Genomic DNA, 21,221 nt, shown 5'->3' on the forward strand with positions numbered 1-21,221 from the left:
TGCCCCTCACCCGGAGCTGTAACGTACTCCTCGGGGACTGAGGTATCATTTACACTGAACCAGTTAGTACCGATGTCGACCAAATCGGGCTCACCAGTGTCATTGCAAGCAGAAGCCGGCTGATCGGCAGCATACATTGCTTGGGATGTTGGTGCATCGAGCCCTTTTTTTCCACCACATCTCGGCTTCGTATGTTGAATCAGACTGATAGCATCTGACAGGCAGATGTGGAGACTGAGGAGGAAAAAAATGAATCGGTTTAATCTGCATTTTCGTTTTGTCCGAAGGAGAAAGAAAATAAGAAGGCAGTGGTCAAAATTAACGATGGGGTTATGAGCAAGCTTTGTAGTTGGATGGCTGGAATATGATGATGTGATGATATGTGTTGGGGAACACTCTCTGTGATCAGATGAATTGGATTCCCACAGCCCCTTCGGGGCTGCGGAGGGAAGGAACGTATGGGCTTCACCTATCCTCCGTATCCATGATTCCTTCATAATTTGCTTTAACCCTGATTTGTGGCTACCCTTACAGATTGAGAGACTCCCGGCCCTTCCTGACACCAGGAAAATCGGCACAGCCATGAACCGGATATGTGTATATCAACCGTTGTAGACCCGGAATCGGTACACCACCTCATGGTTCCAGTTAGAAAAAAGCTCAAACCCCAACAAGACTTTGTCTCAACAATTCTATCCTCTCGGCATCACAACCCTGCACCTGACAATGAAACGTGCCTCTCGCCTTGAGACTCATCGTCGGGCTGATATGCTGCAGCAAGCGGACGATGTGTCCGATTTCGATTCCCGGATCACAGGACATATCGAAGATTATTTCCTCCACCCCGTGCTTCCTCGGAATCGCCCGACAGGCCGTTCTCCAACTCTGGATGAGTCGAGACATGTGCGGCCGTTCAATACAGCCGTGCGTTTCTTCCAGAGTCAACGGCACCCCCGAATTGGGATACAGGATTTTGAGACACAGTTTGCGCATCCCATCGCGGACTTCCACTGTTTCCGGTGTGGGATGCTCGAACAGCTTCTTTAGGTCGTTGGGGTCTTGGAAGACGAAGATATACCTCGATGGGTCTTTTCGGATGTCATCTAGTGGGATCTCCACATTTACGGCTTCACTGGTACAGCATGAAATGTTTCCAAGATTGTTGATCGTGATGGACACTTCGGTGGCCATCTTGTATTGGGGAGAAGCTCACTGTATGGATGAGACAGGTGAATATTAGAGAATATGGTATCCTGATGTGGACCGCCAGGGGCTTTACTTGGAAGACACGTGGTGGCTAATCCACAGACATGTATATGGGCTTTGTATGATGGCCCGTGACGTATACGTACTGCAAGGGGAAGGATGGGGTCATAGGTGTTGACGTTCTATCCGTGGTTCCTGACCTCAAGTTTGCAAAAGGAGAAGCTCGAAAATTATATTAAAGCGAATCATACATTGGATCAACTGGAATATGTATCTGAGAATGGGGGAATTAAGAAACACTAATGCAAAATGCCGGTCGTAATGACTTTTGGATGAAGATATGGGAATAGTAATGCAAAGCCCGCCTCAACTGCACATGAGACATCAAAAACAGGTACATGAATGCTAAGTCCGTTCCGCATAAGGCCACCACCCCTAGATAGTTTCCCAGCCTCCATTGTTGATGTCAGCTTCTAATTTCCGGCTGATCGTCGCGGGAATGCCGTGCGACAACCACACGTCGCGGAGGAGCCGATCGTATCGTTTCTGGTTCAGGATCAGTTGGCGATTGCGCCGGAGGCCTGGGTCCACCTCCCCATGGCGGTCCAAGTAAGGTGCGTAGTGCCAGGAGCCGTGGTGGTTGTGGAGATACAGCACTGTGCATTTGCGGATATTGATGAATAGCCCGATGTTCTTGCCGCATCTGGGGAGAGACAGTTAGTAACCATGCGTGATAGTAGTGCGCCAAGGATAAACATACTTTTGAACGTGCTGATTGCAGCCACCCATTTTGTTCTCCATACAGCACACGGCTTGCGAGCAGAAGATGTCTCCACAGAAGAGGCAGATACTGGGGTCGCTTAGCTCCTTTTTCGAATTCGGGCAACGTCGCCGGTTAGCCTCCTCAATCAAACTGTCGTAATACTTGGGAAGCCCAACGAGCTCGAAGATGGCCGGATGAGAGAGACTGGGCCATAACTTATGATCGCCAATGCGGATGCCTGAACGCGAGGCGTTCCAGTGGAAGATCCAGCCCGATATCACAGCATCGAAAGGACTGCCACTCTTCCTCGCCGTGCTGATAGACGCAAGGATATCGTCGATCGAAGGAAGGTGCAGAGCCTTAGTGAGACGGTCCAACTCGGACACACCCAAGTCGTGGAACCCGGTGTTGGGGAACTCAACCCCGTGCTGCACATGAAGTAGGATAACAGCCTTGCGCAGGAAGGTCAATGCGTAGCTCGAAACCAGACGTCTCAACGCAATGACCACGCCGGGCGTGCAGAATCCTCCCCGTCCTTGACGTAGCCACTCTCGGCAGGGAATGATGATCCTTCTGCCCGTCCAACGGAGTTCGACTTGAGTTCTGCAACGATAGAGATGAAGAATTGCCTGGCGGACTTGTACCGCTCGTCCGACAGCTCCATATCCAACAGATAATGGGCATCACCATTATGGGCTAGTTCTTCCTTCAGTCCGAGCGGCCAAAGGATGTAGGTCACAGCGACCTTCACGATCTCGGCCACATAGCACATTTGGATGAGATGGCGAATGTCGACATTGAGAATCGGCAGCAGGGATAAAGAGCATTCAGCCAGGAACACGAAAATGTCCTTGCCCAGTAGTGGCTCAATTTCGCGGACATCATCCAGCAGCGCCGTTCCATTCAAGCAAGGATGACCCACAAATAATTGGCAAATCTTCTGGCGGTGCATCTCCTGGATCTCGTCGGCGGAGCGGGTGTGAGGTCCGTTGCTGTCATGCAAGCACCCAACCGCGGCGTATGTCAAAGCCGACTCAGCCAGAACGCGGAGGTGGGTCAGGGTTAATTGGGGAATCTTCTCCAGCAGAGTCGATCCTGGCTCCGATTCCACCCCGCGCTGCTGAATTTCAGCCGCAGCGATGCTAAAGCCGAAGGTCTGGAAGAGCGAATCCGTGTGGACGAGGTCATCTGTCTTTATGGTGTCTGGGTGATGGCTGAACGTTGAGTAGATGTGATTCAACCGGAGCGTCTGCTTGAGCCGCTTGTAGATCTGCAGAAGTTCAGACATGGGGCTGTCGCCTGGGCTGGAAACCTGCTGGAGCGGACTGGCAGCGGGAAGATCATCTTGGGATGGGAAGAGACCAGGCACCGGCATCCTCGCTTGCTGAACATAATGGGCGGTCGATGGCAGTGGGGATGCCATTAATTGGTCTGTTTTGGAAGCGAGTGGGGGGACCAAGCTCTTATTGAGGTAGTCAAGGAAAAGGTCCTGATAGGACTGCTGCTGTATTTTGTTATGTTCCATGAGCAGCGCGTAATTGCGTGGATGAGACAGGGCAGACTTGACCTCGCCAGCCATGAAATCCTCGAAGGACACAGCGGTGTGTAGTACACCTGGATAAGATTCTTCCTTGCCCTTCCAAGTGATCGGTAGGAATGCATTGCCCAGAGCCTTACAGAGAGGGCAAACGAACTCGTTGAAAGTCAGACGCTCGGGATGGTTTCGTGCTATTTGCTGGCTCTGGCGTCGCTGAGTAGCCGTGTAATAGACCTCAAAGCAGGAATAGTGCATGATGTGGCCACAGCCCGTGGTGACAGGCCCACGCAGGGTATTCTTCGCATTGAAGCCTTTACTCAACCCAACTTTCTCACTGATAACCTCCCCGCCGGTCGAATCAAGCCGCTTCACTGTCGTGCGGTTTTCGCCTGCGACTCCAAAAGGCCGCACACTTTCGGCAGACTTGTCCAAGCTCAAGGGCGTCTTCAACACTTCCCGGATCCAGTCGGGGTCTCGTATATCTGTCTGCCTCATGATACCACTATCTTGAACCAAAGCGAAAGTTCCGTACAGTCTGGAGTCACTTGTCTCCTCCTGGCAGAGAATACAAGTGCCGCTCGGATACTTCCAAAGCTTAGTTTCAGGGGCCGCTTCAGGCTCGGAATCCATGTCGCTGAAATCTTCTTCGCCCCAGTCGATCGCGCCTTGGCTGTTCAAGAAGTTTTGCTGTTGCTGCTGGAATTGAGCCATCACCCTGGCCTGTCTTTCAAGAGCTTGCTTCTTCTTGATCTCTTTCTCATTGTCAGTGTCGATGGCGGGAGAATTTGTATCGACCCTGTCAAACGGGAATTTGAGCGTAGCTGTTGCAGAAGCATATGCACGGGGGCGCTTTTGCCAAAGCTTCTTAAGGATATGACGGATTTTAGGACCACAAGCAGAGAATTCACCCATGATCGAAATCTTCTCTAGGAGGCCAACGATGGTCAGGTACCCGGCCTGGGTGGCTCTGTCTTTCTTTAGCGCGTGAGACACGAATGACTCCATCGGCTCTTCCGTCATCCCATCTTCCACCGTGCTGTCTTCCAGAGCAGCAGCAAGGATCAGGTGCAAAACAACTTGCAAGAAAGTTTCGACACGGGTTGGTGGGATGTTCGGTGTGCAGTATTTCGAGGAGACAACGTAGTCAAGGCACTGGTGAACAATCTGGGCAAATAGCAAGGTCCTTGTGAAGCGTGGAAGGCCGATAAACGCCCCAGAAGTGATAGGCCGGAGTTTAGGTTCGAACACCACATCAGATGCCTTCTTGCCGGTTTTCTTCGCCACCCATTCCCTGTATATATTCTCCGCTTCGTCTCGCTGGTTCTTGGTATAGTGGGCGCTGTACGGGTCGATGAGATCGATGTATTGGGATTTTAGTTCGAAAGTGCCGGTGTCATTCAGCCCTTCAGGGGGGCGGAAACTTGCTACCTCTTCCAGCACATCTTGGAATACGTCCGATTCGAGCAGCTTGTCACTGAGGCGAGTCGAGAGGTCCGAGAATGACAGAGGCTTGAAGCACAAAACGTGTGCAATGTCACGACGAATGTTTTCGCACATCGCGGCATCGCCATCATCAATGGCTGTGAGCGAGTTCCGATCCGTCAACAAGATGACAAGCAAATGCACAAACTCCTCAGCAACATCGATGATTTGGTTATCTTCGTATCCAGCACGAGGCATGTAGCTTCTCGTCATCCAGTCCACCATGCCGAACCTATCCGCAATCGAGGCAAGGACACGGCTTGGGTTACATGTTACAAAAGCCGTCTGAAGCAGGAAGATATCGCGGTAGTATGCGAAATCGCGAGACGATACGCCACGGTATTGTGACATCTGATGTCGGAGACTGAGCCCGTTGCGGACCCACATGCCCGCCTTCATCTGGGCCAGCCAGGCACAAACTCTGAGAGGGTAGTCGAACATGGAGAGAAGTAAATCTTCTGGGGCAAGACTGCTATCGTGAATGAAATTGTCGTTCGCGGCCTGCGCTGCCTCAAGCAGGGCATCACGCATCAAAGAGCTGCTCATGTTACGGCCGCATTCAAGTAGCCAAGACAGAGTGTAGTGCAGGGCATGATGGAAACTGATGGAGCCTCGTTCAACGACGAAGTCTACGACACGGTGGCGTGAGACCTGACCCGGTTGGTCGTCGCCCTCGAAGTCAAAGAACGGCAGCGATTTGAACCGAACGTACTCTTTGATCTCCGCCTGGTCAAAACGCTTGCGCTCGATTCCGGTGGAGTGGGCAACGGCGGCAACAGTAGCCACTCTCAGTGCTCGTAGCAAGTTCTCACCGCCGTCGACTTCGGGCTTGCGGAATGCTTCGCAGAATTGACGGCACAGCCTATTGATCTCCCGCATGAGAATCGATGCGCTAATCCAAGCGTCCGTCTCGTACTCGACGTGCTCTCCTACGGCACGGACATTGGGGCAGATGCCCTGCGAGAGCTTGACCAAATCCAAGAACTGGTAGAGATACTGCTCCTCGGTCCGCACGCGGTTCTGCACATACTCAGACAGCAGAAGATACCGTAGGTCCAAGAAAAAGTGGTAAAGGCGCCTGTTTGTCACGGAACCAGCATCGAACGCCAGCGTCGCATTGGGGTTTACCTCGTATGGCTCACCAACCTGCCTCGTAGTTAAGAACGTATACAAAATGGATATGACCTTAGTCAAGAAGTTCCCTCGAAGGACTATCTCCTCCGTGATTGAAGGTGTGGTAAGAAGCTGCAAGGACAGGTTGACAATGGAATGGTCTGGCTCTCTATCGGCAATCAGGTAAAGTTGCGCAAGTGCAGTGTAAAGAGCAGATAAGCGCAAGCCCATGATCCGCTTGAACTGAGGGACATTCACGACGGTGCCAATGTAAAGATCGCGAAGATCGGTACGCGTTTTCTTCCAAAGCCTGAGGTCGAAAAGAATCATCCAGTCGAGCCGTGTGCGTTGCCATAAATCCTCATATGGAGGGACATTTTCCCCTCTCTTAGGTACGGATGATCTGACCTGCCAATAACTCGGAGTCTTTGCCGGGGAAGGCTTGACTACACCAGAGGGTGTTTTGGGGATGGGGACATAAGACGCCGAGGCATCATCGTGTGTCTCACTGGAGACCGAATCGTTAGGGGCATTCTGCGCCTCAGTTTCAATTGCTTCTGCGGGTGGTTGCTCGTCGTCGTCTTCTTCTTCCTCTTCCTGTTGCTGCTGTTCGTTGTCAGGGTTCTGTCGCTGACGAGCGAAACCTAAGAGAGCTTGGATGGTATCCAGAGCGTCATCCGCATTTCCCATCACCATATCCTCATCCTCGTCTTCAACTTCCTGGCGCAGCCTATTCAAATCCATCTCTATGTCTTCGTCGTCATCGTCGTCATCATCATCATGGCCCTCGACGAAATCTTCATCGTCCTCAACCTCTTCGTTTACACCCTGCTCATCGCCGTTTTCGATATCCTCATCCTCGTCATCATCATCCGCAGCCAATACTACTTGGCCCTGAGGCGATACGGTGAGCATCACTGTGCGATACGGTGCATTATCCGACTTCTGCTGGTCATCGAGACCTTTCATACCAATATCGGCATTGAAGGCTCCGCTGCCGCGGCGCCATGGACTCAGCAGTTCCTCACAGACGGTATGGCGTAAAATCTCGTTGTCCTCAAGAACACTGCACCCAGAAATATCTGCAAGCCACTCCACGATGGTCCCGCACATTTGCTCGCGGAACGTATCCCGGGCGGACCGGATTGTCACGGTGACCTTGATCTGTTCGATGATCCTTGACACGGCCAATAACCTTTGTAAATCTTTCGAGTACTTGACCACACTCCGTCCGTAATCATTGGTCTCCTGGGCCCTATCGTTTCCAAAGGAATCCCGCTCTCGACAAGCCCGGCTGACTTGATGAGCAACATCGCGAATGGTATGCTTCTCGTCGTTCCATAACGCGAGCGCAAACTCCGGCTCGTCCTCGGCCTGATCACCCTCACCATACCACCCCGGGCGTAGCCGTGATGCCTCTTCATCCTGCCTGATACCCTCTTCCGTCTTGGGCAATCTCAGCTGTTCCGGCGAGCAAGAGAGCACATCACAGAAGTAGTCGAGCACACGAGCGACCGTCAGCCGGATGTTATCCACCCACTCCCGGGGGAGCTGCGCCTGCTCCCGCTCCTTGCCCTTTTTATCGCCGCTGTCCGTATGGATGGCACAGAACAGCGGCAGTCGCCAGGCCTCCTCATCACCACAGTCGCAGCATCCGCAATTCCCCGAGGAGATAGAAATCGTATACTGATGGCCGGTATGGTCGGAGGAGTCGAAACAGCGGCTGCACAGCACGCAGGTATCATCCGCAGCGCAGGTGTTGCATCGATACGTCGCCTCCCCAGCTCTGAAGATATGACCACACCGCTTGCCCCGCGCAGCTTCCGTATATTCCGCCCCTTCCTTAGCGCCCTGGGCTTCTGCTAGCTTCCACGGCCCCGTTGGCAGCCCGTCGGAGAATAGCTGTCGCAGGCGTTCTTCGTTGTGACCGGCCAGCGAGCGGAAGAGGAGCTCGAGCAGATCTTTCTCTGCTTGGGGACCGTAGCGGTAGTTGTGATTGGAAGGAAGCCGTTGAAGGCCTTCACCAAGGATCCTCTCACATTCTGTAAGCATCATTTATCGTCTCTAGTCGGAGCAGAGGAGACGCATTCAATTTGCACGAGTATCGAGCGAGGGGAGTGACGGCGAGCTAACAGCTCCGTGTGGCGGGACGGAACTGTAGTCCGGGTTGTTCGCGATAAGGAATGAACAAAATCGCTCGAGAGCGTTTGAGAGGCTCCTCAAACGGAAAGTTTAGTGGTATGTGCAAGGCGGGGGTTGATTAGATTAGGGTGAGGCTAGTGAAAAAGGAAAAGACGAGAAGAAAAACCTATCAGTGAACGCTTAGTGATCCGATATTCGACAGCGATCGATGTCACTGTGGGGTGGAAAGATTTGGTGGGAGTCAAGGCGAAAACAACCTAACGGGCAACCCACCCATTAAGTCTCTCAGGTCATTAGTAGCCTTCGTCTGGAACTCGTCGTCCCTTGCATAGATAGTGAAGAGAGAATCACGGTAAATCGAAAGGATCGAGTTAACAAAGCAATGGCATTTGTCGTAAAGAGCGACTGGAACTATCCGATGGTGGTTGTGGTTGGGTTTATCCTCTAAGTATGACATCGAACAACGGCTCTTGGCGCCACTACCATCTCGCAGCTCCTGTTCTCCCCACCACCGGAAGCATAAATTTATAGACCACAGATGAATGCAGGAACACAGTGATTGGTTAGAGAAAATGCAGCAAGTGAATTCCAAGGTGAATACAGTGTTAAAGATTCTATTTCATACAAGGCACACGCAGCATATACCAATGTCTCTCCAGTGCTCGGCTGTATTATAACATGGGACCAACGACTTTCCCCAGGCTGGATCCATCAATTACTGCTTTTTCTTTACTCGTCATCCTCCTCATCCTTGACCATGTACTGGTGCTTGATGTCCTTCCATTGACGCTGTAGAATCCGTCAGTGCGATAGTCCTAGATAATCTCATTTCGTCAGGGTCGACAGGTAGAAACGTACGCCGCGGTTCATGGCGTCCCAGATACGGTTGGAGCCCGAGTCATAGGCACTGTTTGTCAAAAGCTGGTCAGCCGTCTGTGATCACAGACCAAGGTCAAGTCGACACGCACATCTCGAAAGCGAAGGCACTGGAGAAGATGGCCGTGAGGTAAACAGCGTTCCTGCGGATCAGGCCCCTAGATACCGTAGAAAGATCACAAGTTAGTGAGTCCGAAGAGATAGTCAACGAGACCGTCGTCGGGTGATCCGGGGAGGGGAGACATGCTGGTAGATAGCGGAAGCGATCTGGAGCGGTAACCACTGTGGTTAGCCATTGAACATCATTAGTCAATTCCAAGCAAGAATCACTTACAGCGCCGGCCATTGTGACGGTTTGAATTAGGGAATGAGGGCGGAGAACGAAAGAGAGGCAGCAAGGAGACGGGGACTATGTCACAATGGAGGAATGCGAGGTTGAAGTTTCGAGCCGACAAGTTGGCCGGCGCGAAAAGCACCAGCGGGAATCACCGGGACGCTGATTGGACGGCCGGAACCAAGTCTGTGCAGAGCCTCCGAATGGCCGCCTCAGGAAACCACCTCAACTCACGCTCTCGTACCTACAAAATTATTGTGGCCCAATTCCTCTCCCTTCATACCTCGTCACCGTTGCGTCTTCCCTGGGGTCTCTAATAACTACCGCATATTCCTGATATTACTTCATTTCGAGTCGGCCGGAGGAAACAATTAAACTCTATTCGAATACCATAAAATCCCCCCCCCCCAACAGCCATGGCTGCCACGAACTCGGGAATCACTACAGACGAAGTCACCGGGGAACGCTTTATCCCCTCATCGGTCCGTGCCGATGGCTCCAAGCGCCGCGAAATTCGTGTCCGACCCGGTTATCGCCCCCCTGAGGATGTGGAGCTGTATAAGAACCGCGCTGCACAAGCCTGGAAGAACCGTGGTAACACTGGAGTGCCTGGTGCAGAAAGCTTGAAAAGCGAGAATGAAAACCCTGCTAAAACAGGCACGGCGGCGAGTAACAAAAATGCCAAGCGAAGGGAAGCGAAGAAGAAAGCCAAGGCAGCTCAAGAAGGAACAGCTTCTACCGAGGGCAAAAATGTAAATGAAATCGACAATTGGCGTGCTCCGGCTTCGGGCGCCGATAAGAAGCAGTCTAATGGATCGGATAAGGCCACTGGAGGAGCTGAAGAAACGATCGATCCAGAAGCCGAGAACGAAAAGAAGGCGCGCAACTTAAAGAAGAAACTCCGGCAGGCACGCGACCTACGGGACAAGAAGAACCAAGGAGAGGCCCTACTTCCCGAGCAACTGGAGAAGGTGATCAAGATCCAGGAACTGGTCCGCCAGCTTGACGCACTCGGATTTGATTCGAACGGCGACAAGAAAGACGGCTCTGCGGAGAAGGAAGAGAAAGTCTGAGCCCAATACGACATACGATCGATCACGTATTTTATATCAATCCAGTTGTTCTTCCGGCAGCCGTCCTATGATAGGCAGTCTACCGATTGGGTCCCGATGCTGTTCATATTGATAACCGGAGAGGCTTTTTACTATCAAAGCTTTTTCGAGCAAACTAGTGCCTCTGTGGTACGACACAACTACTCTTGTCAAGTGAGACGAGGCTTGGCCACATCGCGGTTGGAATTTTAATCTGAACTGCATATATGCAGCTGCCGGCGTACTACCGCCTGTCAGCTACTCGAGGGACTCTGATATGGAAAATCTCAGTGAACTCCTTGTCACTCATACAGGAGCACTGTCCTATGAATTAGAGTAATAAAAGTCTCTGGCTACCCATCTCATATTCTATGTGGCACGTGTCTGTTCTTCTTCACTTCGACTTGAATGTATCTATCAGTCAGTACGGACCTACTCTGGGCAACTCGTGACGCACTATGTTCTAGAAGAGAAGTCTGCAATACTGCGAGCTTTTTCATATGTTGGCGAGATTAGCCCAAGTCAATATAATACAGGTCAGAGAGTTCCATAGACGAATCTCTATCTTAAAAATGTTTGCGTTCGCTCCTATACACCTCTGCCCATCGCACCGGAGATGTGACGATGCCACCCTCCAACTCCCATTTTTCATAGTCGAACCTCCTCCAGGGGCGGTCGCCATCGCCAGGGCCCAGCTTTCGAGCACCGACGCCGTACGACGCCGCTAAATACCCCTGTCGGATACAATCCGTCACACCAACGCCGTTATACCAGCTTCCCGCAAGAGTAAGTCTGTTGTTAAGCTCATGCCGTGTGGACCGGGACAGTTCGCGCATGCGAGACAGGTGCCCAACAGTGTATTGAGGGATGGCATTCCGCTGCAGCCGGCTGCTCGTTAGAGTGGGTGCGTCCGTAATACCTAGATGCCGGTGAAGCAACGCACGACACATTGCAACGGCTGTGTCATGGTCGGGATAATCGGACTCCTTCCATCCATCCCACCAATGGCCACCCATCATCACCGTAAGCTTAGTACCGGGTGCCGTATCTTGACCGACGCTAGAATCCGATCCGAAGATAACCCCTAATGCCCTCTCGGGATTTTGCTCATAAGGGATCGACCGCGGGATAAGATATCCAAAACCGCTGACCGGGAGGAGGTCTGGGTTAGGGAAATACAAGTTGACAACCATGACTGTTACAGCATAATTGTGCTCTTGAAGATTCCGAATAGTACTTTGAGGTACTTTCTGGTCTTCCGTGGTCGTGGTCGCGAGCTTCTTTGCAAGTTCGGGAGCTGGAATTGTAGCAATTACGCGGTTGTGGATTCGAGATCTGTCTTTTCCAGATCCAACCTACAACGTATACATGTTAGTAGAACGACCAGTAGCGATGAATAGGAGGCTTTCCCGGTGGCTTACAATCAGGTCGTGGGTCGTGGGATTTTGAGTAATGGACTTAACGTCCGTATTCGCCAAAACGTCAACCTTCTTAGATTTGCTCAGAGCATCGGCCAGGGCGTCCGAGAGCTGGCTCAGACCGTCTTTCAACGTCAGAACGCTGGTCTTGTTGACGAGCGTCCGTAAGCTTTTCCAATACATCCCAGGTTTCTCATGTGCGACAGATTCCAGGGCCAACAGATCATCCATGGACATAAGCTTGACATCAGACATCAAAGAATTAATGTAGCCTCCGATAACGCGGCGTTCATCATTCTCAAGGTCCCGGAAAGTACCTATCAGTGTCTGCGCGCTTAACCGACTTATGTCACCTGCATAGATGCCATGGAATAAAGCTGAAACGAGGTTGTCTGCTACCTCTGGGCACAATCGGCGCGACACGAAGTCCGCAACGGATTCATCTGAGTTGAATGTCTTGTGGTCCGGAGGAGCCCGGACTGGCTCCAAGATAGCGCTCGCCAGGAGACCTTCGAAGACCGGCTCCCGCAGCATAGCATATATTGGGTTTGTAATGTTTTCGATCGGTCCGGCATTGGGGTCCGGCGCGGGCATACGGACAAGGTGATCGGGATAGTAGATATAACGATTGCGCGCGGCAGGCGACGAGCTGCTCGTTAAGAGGACGTCATCATGTAGGTCTAGCTCGACGAGCTGTTATAGAATGCAAAGCGGGTTAGCTCTTCATGTTCGTAGGATAGGGCATTGCATGGGCTACTGTACCAAATCGAGAAGGGGTAGACACGAGGGGACGGCGGTCCGCAAGGTCCGCGGGCCATACTCAAAAACAACGTTTCCACCTTCGACCGGAATCTTTTCGGACAGTAACCAGCCCCCTACACGAGGAGCCTTCTCGTATAGGGTGATCTTGGAGCAATTGGGGTCCTGCGATAGCCGATACGCTGCTGTGAGACCGGTGATGCCACCGCCAATGACGGCAGCATCGTACGTGGAGGAGTATCTCTGGCCGATGCGGGCGAACGCCAATGGCGTGCGCAACCCCCTGAGTGCACGGCTAGGGACACATGGTAGTCTCATCTCCGCAATTAGAGAGAACGAAACCGCGCGTGAAGATCGAAGAGGAGCATGGTTGGAAAAACAAAGGTGGGAACGTTGCTGCGTGCCTCCATCAGGTGAGCTGCTCCAACAGGCTGCCGGCGGCCGGCGGTGTAATTGTATGGAAATTACATAAATTTCCAAGTTCCCAGCCCTATTCTCAAGTCCTACCAGTATTAATGAGTACGAATGGTTGACAGTGAGAAACGAAGACAGCGCCATGCAATGGCGTCGAAGATTTCATAATATGATATCCAGATCTATTTACAAAGCCAGTTTGATATTCTTTCTGCCAGTCCTATAGATAAATTCAAGCAAACGCCCTTGTCACCAGTCACCCATCGTCCGCACGGAAAATAATACATGATATGATATTAAACCACATGGGGAATTTTAACTGTGAGGTCATCAAAAGGAATCATAGAGATCGCTCTTTGAGTTATGTCGCAATCTCTTGGTTGGTTTGGGACGGCTCTTCGGCGCCACCGGGTTTAATCAGTTCCTCTGCACCGTCCTCATTGGAAACGAATTTCCTCTCGCTCACATGCGCCTTCTCTTGTCCGTCAGCAGTCCACACCTTGTCCGCAAACGCTCCTTTCTGGCCCTCGGCGTGTTTGTACGGGCACGAAGGGTTGAGACAAGGATTAAACTTGCAAGGCGTCTGGACATGCGTGAACTTGCACCCTTCAGTCGAGCAATCTGCACCATTCCGGCAGAGTGGCATCGAGGGATGCTTGAAGTGGCAGTGGGGATTCGCACAATGAGGAAAGAACTTGCACATCTCTTCGGCTTGATGCGCTGACTTAACGGCGGGTGACGGATGGCGACCGGTGCACTTCCTGTTTTTACAAGCGGCTCCATAGGTACATGGGTCAGACACATCGACGGGAGTGCCCTCGGGGGCAGCTGGTGACTGATGCGCAAATGGGCAATCTCTCCGGGTACACCGCAGATTGAAGCGACATATCGAGTCCGTGTTGCTTTCATCCTGCTCACCACCCTGGTCGGGCTTTGTGTCCATATCGGTATCAGCATTCTTGTCGTCTCGCTTGTTAAAATGGCGGCGTCCCTGCTGGCGTTCCACGCGGTCAAACAATGAACGGCCCTGTTGCGGTCCGTTCTGTTGGAAAGCTGGGTTGATCGCTGGAGATACAAAGCCGGGCATAAACTGGGACATCATCCTTGCTTGCTCTTCGAGTAGAGACATGAGATGCATCTGATCTTGCGGGGTCATGTTCATCATGTTGCCTGGGCCACCCGGCATTTGATTTGGTCCATACCCATACCCATGCCACCCATCGGACGACCGCCTGACATCCTTCCTCCGCCATGCTGATTGAAGCGACCCTTCGTATGATCACGGCCATGAGAGTTAATACGTCCACTACCGGCCTGGCCACGAACGCGGTGTAACGCAGAATCGCCGCGGTCTAGTTGACGATTGATCTGGTTAAGCATCCTACCCCTCCCGCCTGGTCTGTTGTTGCGCATTGCTTTCGGTCCTGTAGGTCTATTGTTTTCTGTGTCAGCCCAAGTCGCCACCGCAGAGTCGAAGGGAGAAACCCACATCGTATCATTTGCAGCTCCGGTATCACCCATGCTCATATCGGCATCCATAGCGCCATCTCCCGTCACCATCGCTTGGTTATTGGTGGCGTCTTGGTCGTTGAAGGATGGAATGGCCTGCGCAGAGTCGGTTTCAATTGATTGTTGAATCCCCCCGCCGTTGATCTGTTGGTTGAGGAACTCGACCTGTTCGAAGAGCCATCGCGAAAAGTCCAGGGCCTGTGTATCGCCTTCCCCGAGTCCGAGGAGATCGTTGGAGAGTTCGCCAGCAATCTGTTCTTGTGTCTTGCCGTTGACAAGCATAAGAATCACGTATTCGGTCAACGCTGAATCATCGCCGCCGTCGGAGCTCCATCCCATCTCTACCAGCTTCGGCTGGATGACATTACTCAAGGCCTCCGCAAGGGGAGTACCAACAGCAACTACCGTAGTCATGGCGTAGAACTCGCGCAGTCGAAGTCCGGCCCGAAGGAAAAGATAAGGAAGGGGAGTCGAAGAAGTCTGCCCGATCACTCGCACTCGCGCGTTGGAAAACCTGTTTAGAAAGACCTCCCTTGTCTTGCGTGGCAAACAGTCGGACGAAGACTAAGCAGTGCGGCGTTGTTCCAAAAGGGGGAGAGAACGAGGGTATAACAATGAGTTGGTTGTTTTTTTTTCACTTCATGACAAGGAACTTTGATGATGATGAAAGGTGCCAAGAGGCTCCAGCCACATTGTCACGTGTGACAGCTGCGGGTGGCGGTCTTTTGTGCAAACAGCACAAACATCTTTATATCTAGCCCCTCTCTACATTACCACGAATGCCCTTTACAAAATACGGTTCATTTTCTTCTAAAATACATTCACGATGATTAATTCATTCTGTACATTTGGTTTCATCCTGTTTGAATGTGTAAAGGCCAGTTTTGGCGGTATTACAAGCTAAACCTCTAGCGCAACTAAGGATTCTGCCAGTCGACGGATCTACCAACTCCTGCCAATATGGTCAGCAATTCACCCCACTGTTGGCTACAGCAACACCGTAGAAGTTGTAATGCGTCAAATAAGCACCTGTACTGCTTAGTGGAAGTAGCAGAAACTGAGGGGAATATATATTGCAATCCTGTTGAATTAATATTCTCCCCATTCTACTACAGGCATTACTACTAATAGGTGGAGGATATATATTTCCAAAAGCGAATGCAAAATCGACACCATCACGCCATCCAAAGGCCATATTTCGCCGTCTTACCGGTGACTCACCTTGTAAAAGTCCAGATAAAATGTACCAATAGTCATACTAATAGTATTTATCTACAGTCCCACACTCAAACGATGTATATACACCATACCCCATGAGTCATCAACAAACACATAGTTACAACCACCTGGATCACGAGCCACGACCCAGAGAAGCCCTAACAAGTCATCACTGGCAACCATGTCCCAAACCAATCAAGACCAAGATCTAGCCACGTTTCGAACATCATTATCGTCGAAAACATGGTTCGGGTTCGACCTCGACGACACACTGCACGAATTCCGTAAGGCATCTGCCCAAGCATCGTTAGCAGTCTTCACAGCGATCCGGGAAGAAAGCCCAAATATCAATCTCGACGACCTCAAGTCATCCTACCGGGATATACTCGTCTCAACAACGGCGGGTGCATTCGCGGACGGAAGGACATCAGCCGAATATCGCAGGGAACGGTTCTCGCTTCTTCTCCAGGCCCATGGACTGGAGGCACGGCTGGAGAGGCTGGACCGTCTCCTGGAAGTATATAAGAGTCATCTACGGGCAGCGCTGACGCTGAAACCGGGGGCACTGCAACTACTCCAGCGGATTAAGAGCCTCGGGAAGAAGGTCATTGTGGTGACGGAGGGGCCGCAGGATGCGCAGCAGTGGACTGTGGAGGAACTTGGGCTGGGACGGTACGTTGACGTGCTGGTCACGACTAATGAGATTGGGCTGTCGAAGGTTGATGGGCTGTTTCCTGCTGTCTTGGAAAGGTATGGGGTTGTTGCAGAGGATATGGTGTATGTTGGGGATAATGAGAACCGGGATGTTGTCCCGGCCCAGGCTGCGGGTGTTTTGGCTTTGCTGTATGATGAGAAGGGTGGTTGTTGGTTGGATGATTGTGCTGCGCTTCGGGTTGACTCTCTAGGAAAGCTGGAGGATCTGTTGGGCTAATTGGTTTCCAAAAGGAGAGGGCTGAAAACGGGGTGTGCGTTGGTAGGCCGGTAGAGTCCCAGGGTACAAATCTAGTCACCCGGATTGGGCCATACTCTTTAGTCTATGGGTGTGGAGTCTATAGAGGTGTCATGGCCTGTCATTCAACCCGCGATATAGGTGACTGAGCTATCATATCGACAGACCGTGCATATCCAGATTGACGCCATTGCCTAAGTGCTCAATACTCAAGAATTGTGGATCCCTGGAGGGAGCGGTGAGGATGATCTCTTCCAAATGCAATAGGAAACTCAAGGTATGTTCTATGTGGAATCCAGACTAGTCGTAGGTTGTGTGGACTCTGTGGAGTGACAAGGGTTTAAGCACTTTAAACCAAGAAGGGGAGACGTTTCACCAATAAATATCCCTTGCTTGCTCCCACGTAGAATAATATACACGACTTCTGTACACCTGCACAGAGATAAAAAGAAAACAATTATTTCAAATCTGCAGTTTGATCAATACCCAGCCCCTTGCATGGTCATCTAGGATTCTTCTCCGGAAACGGAGTAGGACCGAGGAGCTCACATACCACTTCAGTTGCGGCCCACTTCGAAGGTCGCAGCAGCCCATCTGACCGTATAGTTACAAGCCACTTTGGAGTGACGCCTTCATGTCCAGGTGGGAGGTAAATGGCTAGCGTTTGATATACCGCACATTTGAGCGCTTCCAAATCAGGGCGACAGCCAGCAACTGAGCCACGGCGAATCCCCCCGCAAGTCTCACCTGTGCACTATAGGCGGCCGAGTAAGCCTCCCGGACCTGAAGTTGAATAGAGGGGGGAAACATTTCAATAGTATCGCTGGAGGCGAGCAGGCGGTCGAGTTGGTCAGGATTCAGGGTCCCCGACAGTCGATTCTTGAGATAGTCATGTAGAATGGTAGCTGCTGCTGAAACGCCCAGGACACCACCCAGCATTCGAAGCTGGAGCCCGGTGCTCAAGGCGATTGATTGATCTTTACCATCGACCACAAGCGGCGCCATCATGTAGAATGCCGCTACAGTGGTACCTGTCCCTAGTCCAGCCAGGACAAGATATCCATACTGCGCAGCTGAGGTCTTCGTGGCGAAAGCGGCTTCGGAAAATAAGAAGAGACCAACCACCTGGAGGACTATACCGCCGAGTGTAATGTAGAAGAATGGTATCCGAAGGCGCCCAGCTAGCACAGAGCAGGACATTATCCCGACTGGGGTGGCTAGCGCGTAGGATAGAAACCTGACTCCGGCGCCGATCGGGGAACAACCATCGACGATCTGAAACCGCTGAGGAATCATAATGATACTGACAGTTAGTGGGAGGCCAGTTGTTAAGAATCCCCTGTCATCCTGATAAGTACACGTCCGAGGAAGAGCCATCATTATGGACAAAGGATCGCTTACAGGGCAGCGCCCATGAAGATCCGGTTACTCGCCAGTCTCCAGGGGAACATTGCGTGAATATTGAGGCCCTTCTTACCGATAAACCACTCCCACAAGATGAATATGACCCAGAAGATTCCTGAGATAACTAGAAAACTGATCACAAGACCAGACGACCATGGGTACTCAAAGTTACCTTCTTGCAGGGCTGCGATAGCAAATGAGGATGCAGCCAACAGGGAAAAAGCGCCAAAGATGTCTACCCGTAGGAAGAAAGTCTTTATCTTCAGCCCAACTTTCTTGTATGTAAGTGAAGCAGCTTCAGCAGACGGAGCATCGGGGAAGTTAGCTGGAAGCACGACAAGTAAGAGTATCCAGGCAAAGGCCCCGGCTGGAACACTGTAGCTGTTATCAGAACCAGTGAATGATGGTAGAAATGAGGCGACCGTACTTGCACAAGAAAGCCCAGCGCCAATTGCCCTTGTCGGCAACAGCACCTCCAATCAAAGGGCCAAGGACAAGTCCAAGAGACAAGATACCACCAGCGACAGAGCTTATGGTGTCATACTGTCGGTAGGGGACTATACGGACGAAGGAATATAGTGTGAGAGAGTATACACCGGCACCGCCTACCCCTTGGAATGCCCGGCAGATGATTCTTGCATATATACGATCAGCTTATCTTCATTTCGGGCCACAGTGGAAAGGAAGAATATCGAACGCACAGTTGACTGAGACTTTGTGCACCTCCACAGCCGCCGGAGAACGCCGTGAACATGAAGAGAGCAGCGAGTAGACTGGTTTTCAGTCGCCAGATATCACCAGCTTTGGACCAAACCATAAGGAATCCTAGATTCAAGAAGCTTAGTCAAGGAACATTCTCTGAACGTTTGACCGCGTCGGTACCACTATAGGTAAGCAAGTAGGATGTGATGACCCAGCTGCTTCGACCAAAATCGTCGAAATCATTGGTGATGGTAACCAAGGATGTGCTCACAATCGTGACTTCGATACCAGTAAGGAAGAGAGCCAGACCGAGCCTACGATGAATCAGCATATGAAGATGTTACCAAATATACAGCTCGTTCGCATAGATTGTTCCTTACCCAAAAGCCCCGAGGTATAAGGCGAACCCATGTAAAGCACCTTCCCATTCTATATGGTCTTCACTGATAGTCCGACTGACACCATCTAGAGTCTGTTTTTCGGACATGACTATCTGGGTAGGTAGTACGCGGAAGACGCGGTAGGATGCTGGTTCTTATTCAGGCTCCGTTCCCTGAGTATGGGATAGGGCACCAGCTAAACGAGAAACCGAAAGGCTGCCACATCGGGCCTTCAGAGCATGCAGAATGTAATAAAAAGAGCTGCTAGGCTGGACGGTCGCCTTACAGGGTAGTGAGACAGTACTTTGGTTCTGTAACTACGTGTTCATACCGTCTCATTGGTTTATAGCTTGCTACATAGGGGTTACACAGTCACTTTCCTGCAAGGGGACTTCAACAATTCCGCATTCATTTGCCCTCAACTTGAGAGATGGCCCGATTGATCACCTTCGCGATGGATACCGCGTTCTCCACCGAATCAGGAATTTCGTGGCCGCTTGCATGCACGAAGACGGATCGTTTTTCCGGATCACAAAATTCCACAGCTCGCCTTGCGTCCGCAGCTTGTGGGTCCGCCGATCCCCAGATATGGGCAGTAGGCATGTTAAGCACTCTCCCAATTTGGGCGGAATTCAAATAAGCAATATGGTCACTAGCCAATGCATCGAGATCGTATGGCTGGCTGGCGTTCGAGAAAAATACAGCCACTTTGAATGGCGTAACATGGGACCTCACTCCCTGCTTCGTCTGATCCCAGTCCAGCAAGCATGATAGTGCCATGGTGGCTCCCACGCTGAATCCAATGATCCCGTCGAACGGGCCCTCCTCCTTGATGTACCTCTCAAAGTCGATAACAGCCTGTCGGCATGATTGCGGCTGTTGAGGATCACAAAAAGCGAATGTTGCTTCGTTTGTTTCGGCGACTTGTTGAATGGCTGCTCTATTGTAAGGAAGGACTCTATGAGGTAGCAGGTCACCTTACATGACTCCCAGGGCACTACTCCCTCGACAAAATCGTAGGTATGTTGGTTGCCAAGCTCATATCTAATAGCCGCTGGGAATGCAGTTAGCCTATCAGTTTTGGCATGCAGCTAATGGTATTTGTTGAATTACCTGTTTGCTGTTCAAAGATCTGAGACAGTCCATATTAGTGAGTCTTCTTAAAGCCCAAATGAGTTCAAAGTAGCAATGCTTGCCTGGGAATTGCTTCCAATGCCATGTAGACTAGAGAGGGTTAGCCGATCCAACCGTGAGTTAGCAGGTCGATGAAATGTACCAGAGAAACCTCATTTTGACGGATTTCAGTCGGACAAAGTCGAAATCTCGTTCTAAAGGGCATGAAAGGTATAGAATATAGACTTGAGTACTCTGTCGAACGGGGGTTCCAAGGGATTTCATCTCGGGGCTGAAGGAATTTAAATAAACCAATGCTTTTGTGATAACCATATACGAGCACATCCACGCATGAAATTTACATCGTATTCTGTAACATACGTCGGAATGCATATGGGATTTTAACACAGAATTAAATGCATATTTGGTTTTGTGATGTTTTACCAGAAATCGTGCAGCCCTAGCGCATGGCGGGACTTCATTATGAGAAAGGGCAAGATGGAAATTCCGTAGAGCTTCCCATATCATTTGCAAGGTTTCCTCGTAGGAGATGCCAGTGGAAGCCCTACATGGAAGGTACTGGATCGGAAATGATTCAATGCCAAGTAGGCGTTGCGACGACGAAAGAGCGGTGCGATATTCTCTGCCTGGCAACCTCTAGTGGAGCTGCATGGACGCCTGCCTCCTTCTCAAAACCGTATGATACGTACAGATCATCAGAGTGACAAGGGCCATGCAGCTTGCATAAAGAAGCTGCATAATACTTGTCGCGCTACCTTGTGACTGAAGTCAATGATCTCCAGCATCAGAT

At 51.2% G+C, this 21,221-nt stretch overlaps 9 protein-coding genes across 9 annotated transcripts; 2 read left to right on the top strand and 7 right to left on the bottom strand.

Moving 5' to 3' along the window:
- Positions 1-660: 660 nt before the first annotated feature.
- ANOM_007662 (uncharacterized protein) lies at positions 661-1,191 on the bottom strand (the record flags this gene model as incomplete). Its single annotated transcript, XM_015552918.1, has 1 exon — positions 661-1,191. One exon carries the CDS (start codon positions 1,189-1,191, stop codon positions 661-663), a length of 531 nt encoding a protein of 176 aa, XP_015404619.1.
- Positions 1,192-1,530: 339 nt separating this feature from the next.
- On the bottom strand, positions 1,531-8,156 carry ANOM_007663 (putative ubiquitin-protein ligase E3 component (UBR1); the record flags this gene model as incomplete). Its single annotated transcript, XM_015552919.1, has 3 exons — positions 1,531-1,909; positions 1,967-2,572; positions 2,614-8,156. The coding sequence occupies 3 exons, from the start codon at positions 8,154-8,156 to the stop codon at positions 1,642-1,644; spliced, it is 6,417 nt and encodes a 2,138-aa protein (XP_015404620.1). The 3' UTR covers positions 1,531-1,641.
- Positions 8,157-8,827: 671 nt separating this feature from the next.
- ANOM_007664 (cytochrome b-c1 complex subunit 9) lies at positions 8,828-9,465 on the bottom strand (the record flags this gene model as incomplete). Its single annotated transcript, XM_015552920.1, has 3 exons — positions 8,828-9,032; positions 9,102-9,150; positions 9,212-9,465. 3 exons carry the CDS (start codon positions 9,463-9,465, stop codon positions 8,973-8,975), a joined length of 363 nt encoding a protein of 120 aa, XP_015404617.1. The 3' UTR covers positions 8,828-8,972.
- Positions 9,466-9,869: 404 nt separating this feature from the next.
- Positions 9,870-10,526, top strand: ANOM_007665 (putative RNA binding protein Pym; the record flags this gene model as incomplete). The annotated part of the gene is made up of 1 exon (XM_015552921.1): positions 9,870-10,526. The coding sequence occupies one exon, from the start codon at positions 9,870-9,872 to the stop codon at positions 10,524-10,526; it is 657 nt and encodes a 218-aa protein (XP_015404618.1).
- Positions 10,527-11,110: 584 nt separating this feature from the next.
- On the bottom strand, positions 11,111-13,071 carry hem14 (oxygen-dependent protoporphyrinogen oxidase; the record flags this gene model as incomplete). Its single annotated transcript, XM_015552922.1, has 3 exons — positions 12,725-13,071; positions 11,966-12,655; positions 11,111-11,899 (listed from the first exon to the last, which is right to left on the bottom strand). Exons 1-3 carry the CDS (start codon positions 13,037-13,039, stop codon positions 11,111-11,113), a joined length of 1,794 nt encoding a protein of 597 aa, XP_015404615.1. The 5' UTR covers positions 13,040-13,071.
- A 425-nt stretch (positions 13,072-13,496) lies between these two features.
- ANOM_007667 (mRNA-binding protein NAB2) lies at positions 13,497-15,058 on the bottom strand (the record flags this gene model as incomplete). Its single annotated transcript, XM_015552923.1, has 2 exons — positions 13,497-14,278; positions 14,338-15,058. 2 exons carry the CDS (start codon positions 15,056-15,058, stop codon positions 13,497-13,499), a joined length of 1,503 nt encoding a protein of 500 aa, XP_015404616.1.
- A 985-nt stretch (positions 15,059-16,043) lies between these two features.
- On the top strand, positions 16,044-16,793 carry ANOM_007668 (HAD family hydrolase; the record flags this gene model as incomplete). Its single annotated transcript, XM_015552924.1, has 1 exon — positions 16,044-16,793. The coding sequence occupies one exon, from the start codon at positions 16,044-16,046 to the stop codon at positions 16,791-16,793; it is 750 nt and encodes a 249-aa protein (XP_015404621.1).
- Positions 16,794-17,468: 675 nt separating this feature from the next.
- ANOM_007669 (uncharacterized protein) lies at positions 17,469-19,404 on the bottom strand (the record flags this gene model as incomplete). The annotated part of the gene is made up of 6 exons (XM_015552925.1): positions 17,469-18,150; positions 18,213-18,590; positions 18,643-18,849; positions 18,917-19,040; positions 19,098-19,231; positions 19,298-19,404. The coding sequence occupies 6 exons, from the start codon at positions 19,402-19,404 to the stop codon at positions 17,469-17,471; spliced, it is 1,632 nt and encodes a 543-aa protein (XP_015404622.1).
- Positions 19,405-19,705: 301 nt separating this feature from the next.
- ANOM_007670 (uncharacterized protein) lies at positions 19,706-20,803 on the bottom strand (the record flags this gene model as incomplete). The annotated part of the gene is made up of 4 exons (XM_015552926.1): positions 19,706-20,232; positions 20,280-20,351; positions 20,411-20,429; positions 20,792-20,803. The coding sequence occupies 4 exons, from the start codon at positions 20,801-20,803 to the stop codon at positions 19,706-19,708; spliced, it is 630 nt and encodes a 209-aa protein (XP_015404608.1).
- Between the last annotated feature and the right edge of the window lie 418 nt (positions 20,804-21,221).

This window comes from Aspergillus nomiae (genome assembly GCF_001204775.2).
Source record: "Aspergillus nomiae NRRL 13137 chromosome Unknown contig00252, whole genome shotgun sequence".
NCBI classification, from domain to species: Eukaryota; Fungi; Ascomycota; class Eurotiomycetes; order Eurotiales; family Aspergillaceae; genus Aspergillus; species Aspergillus nomiae.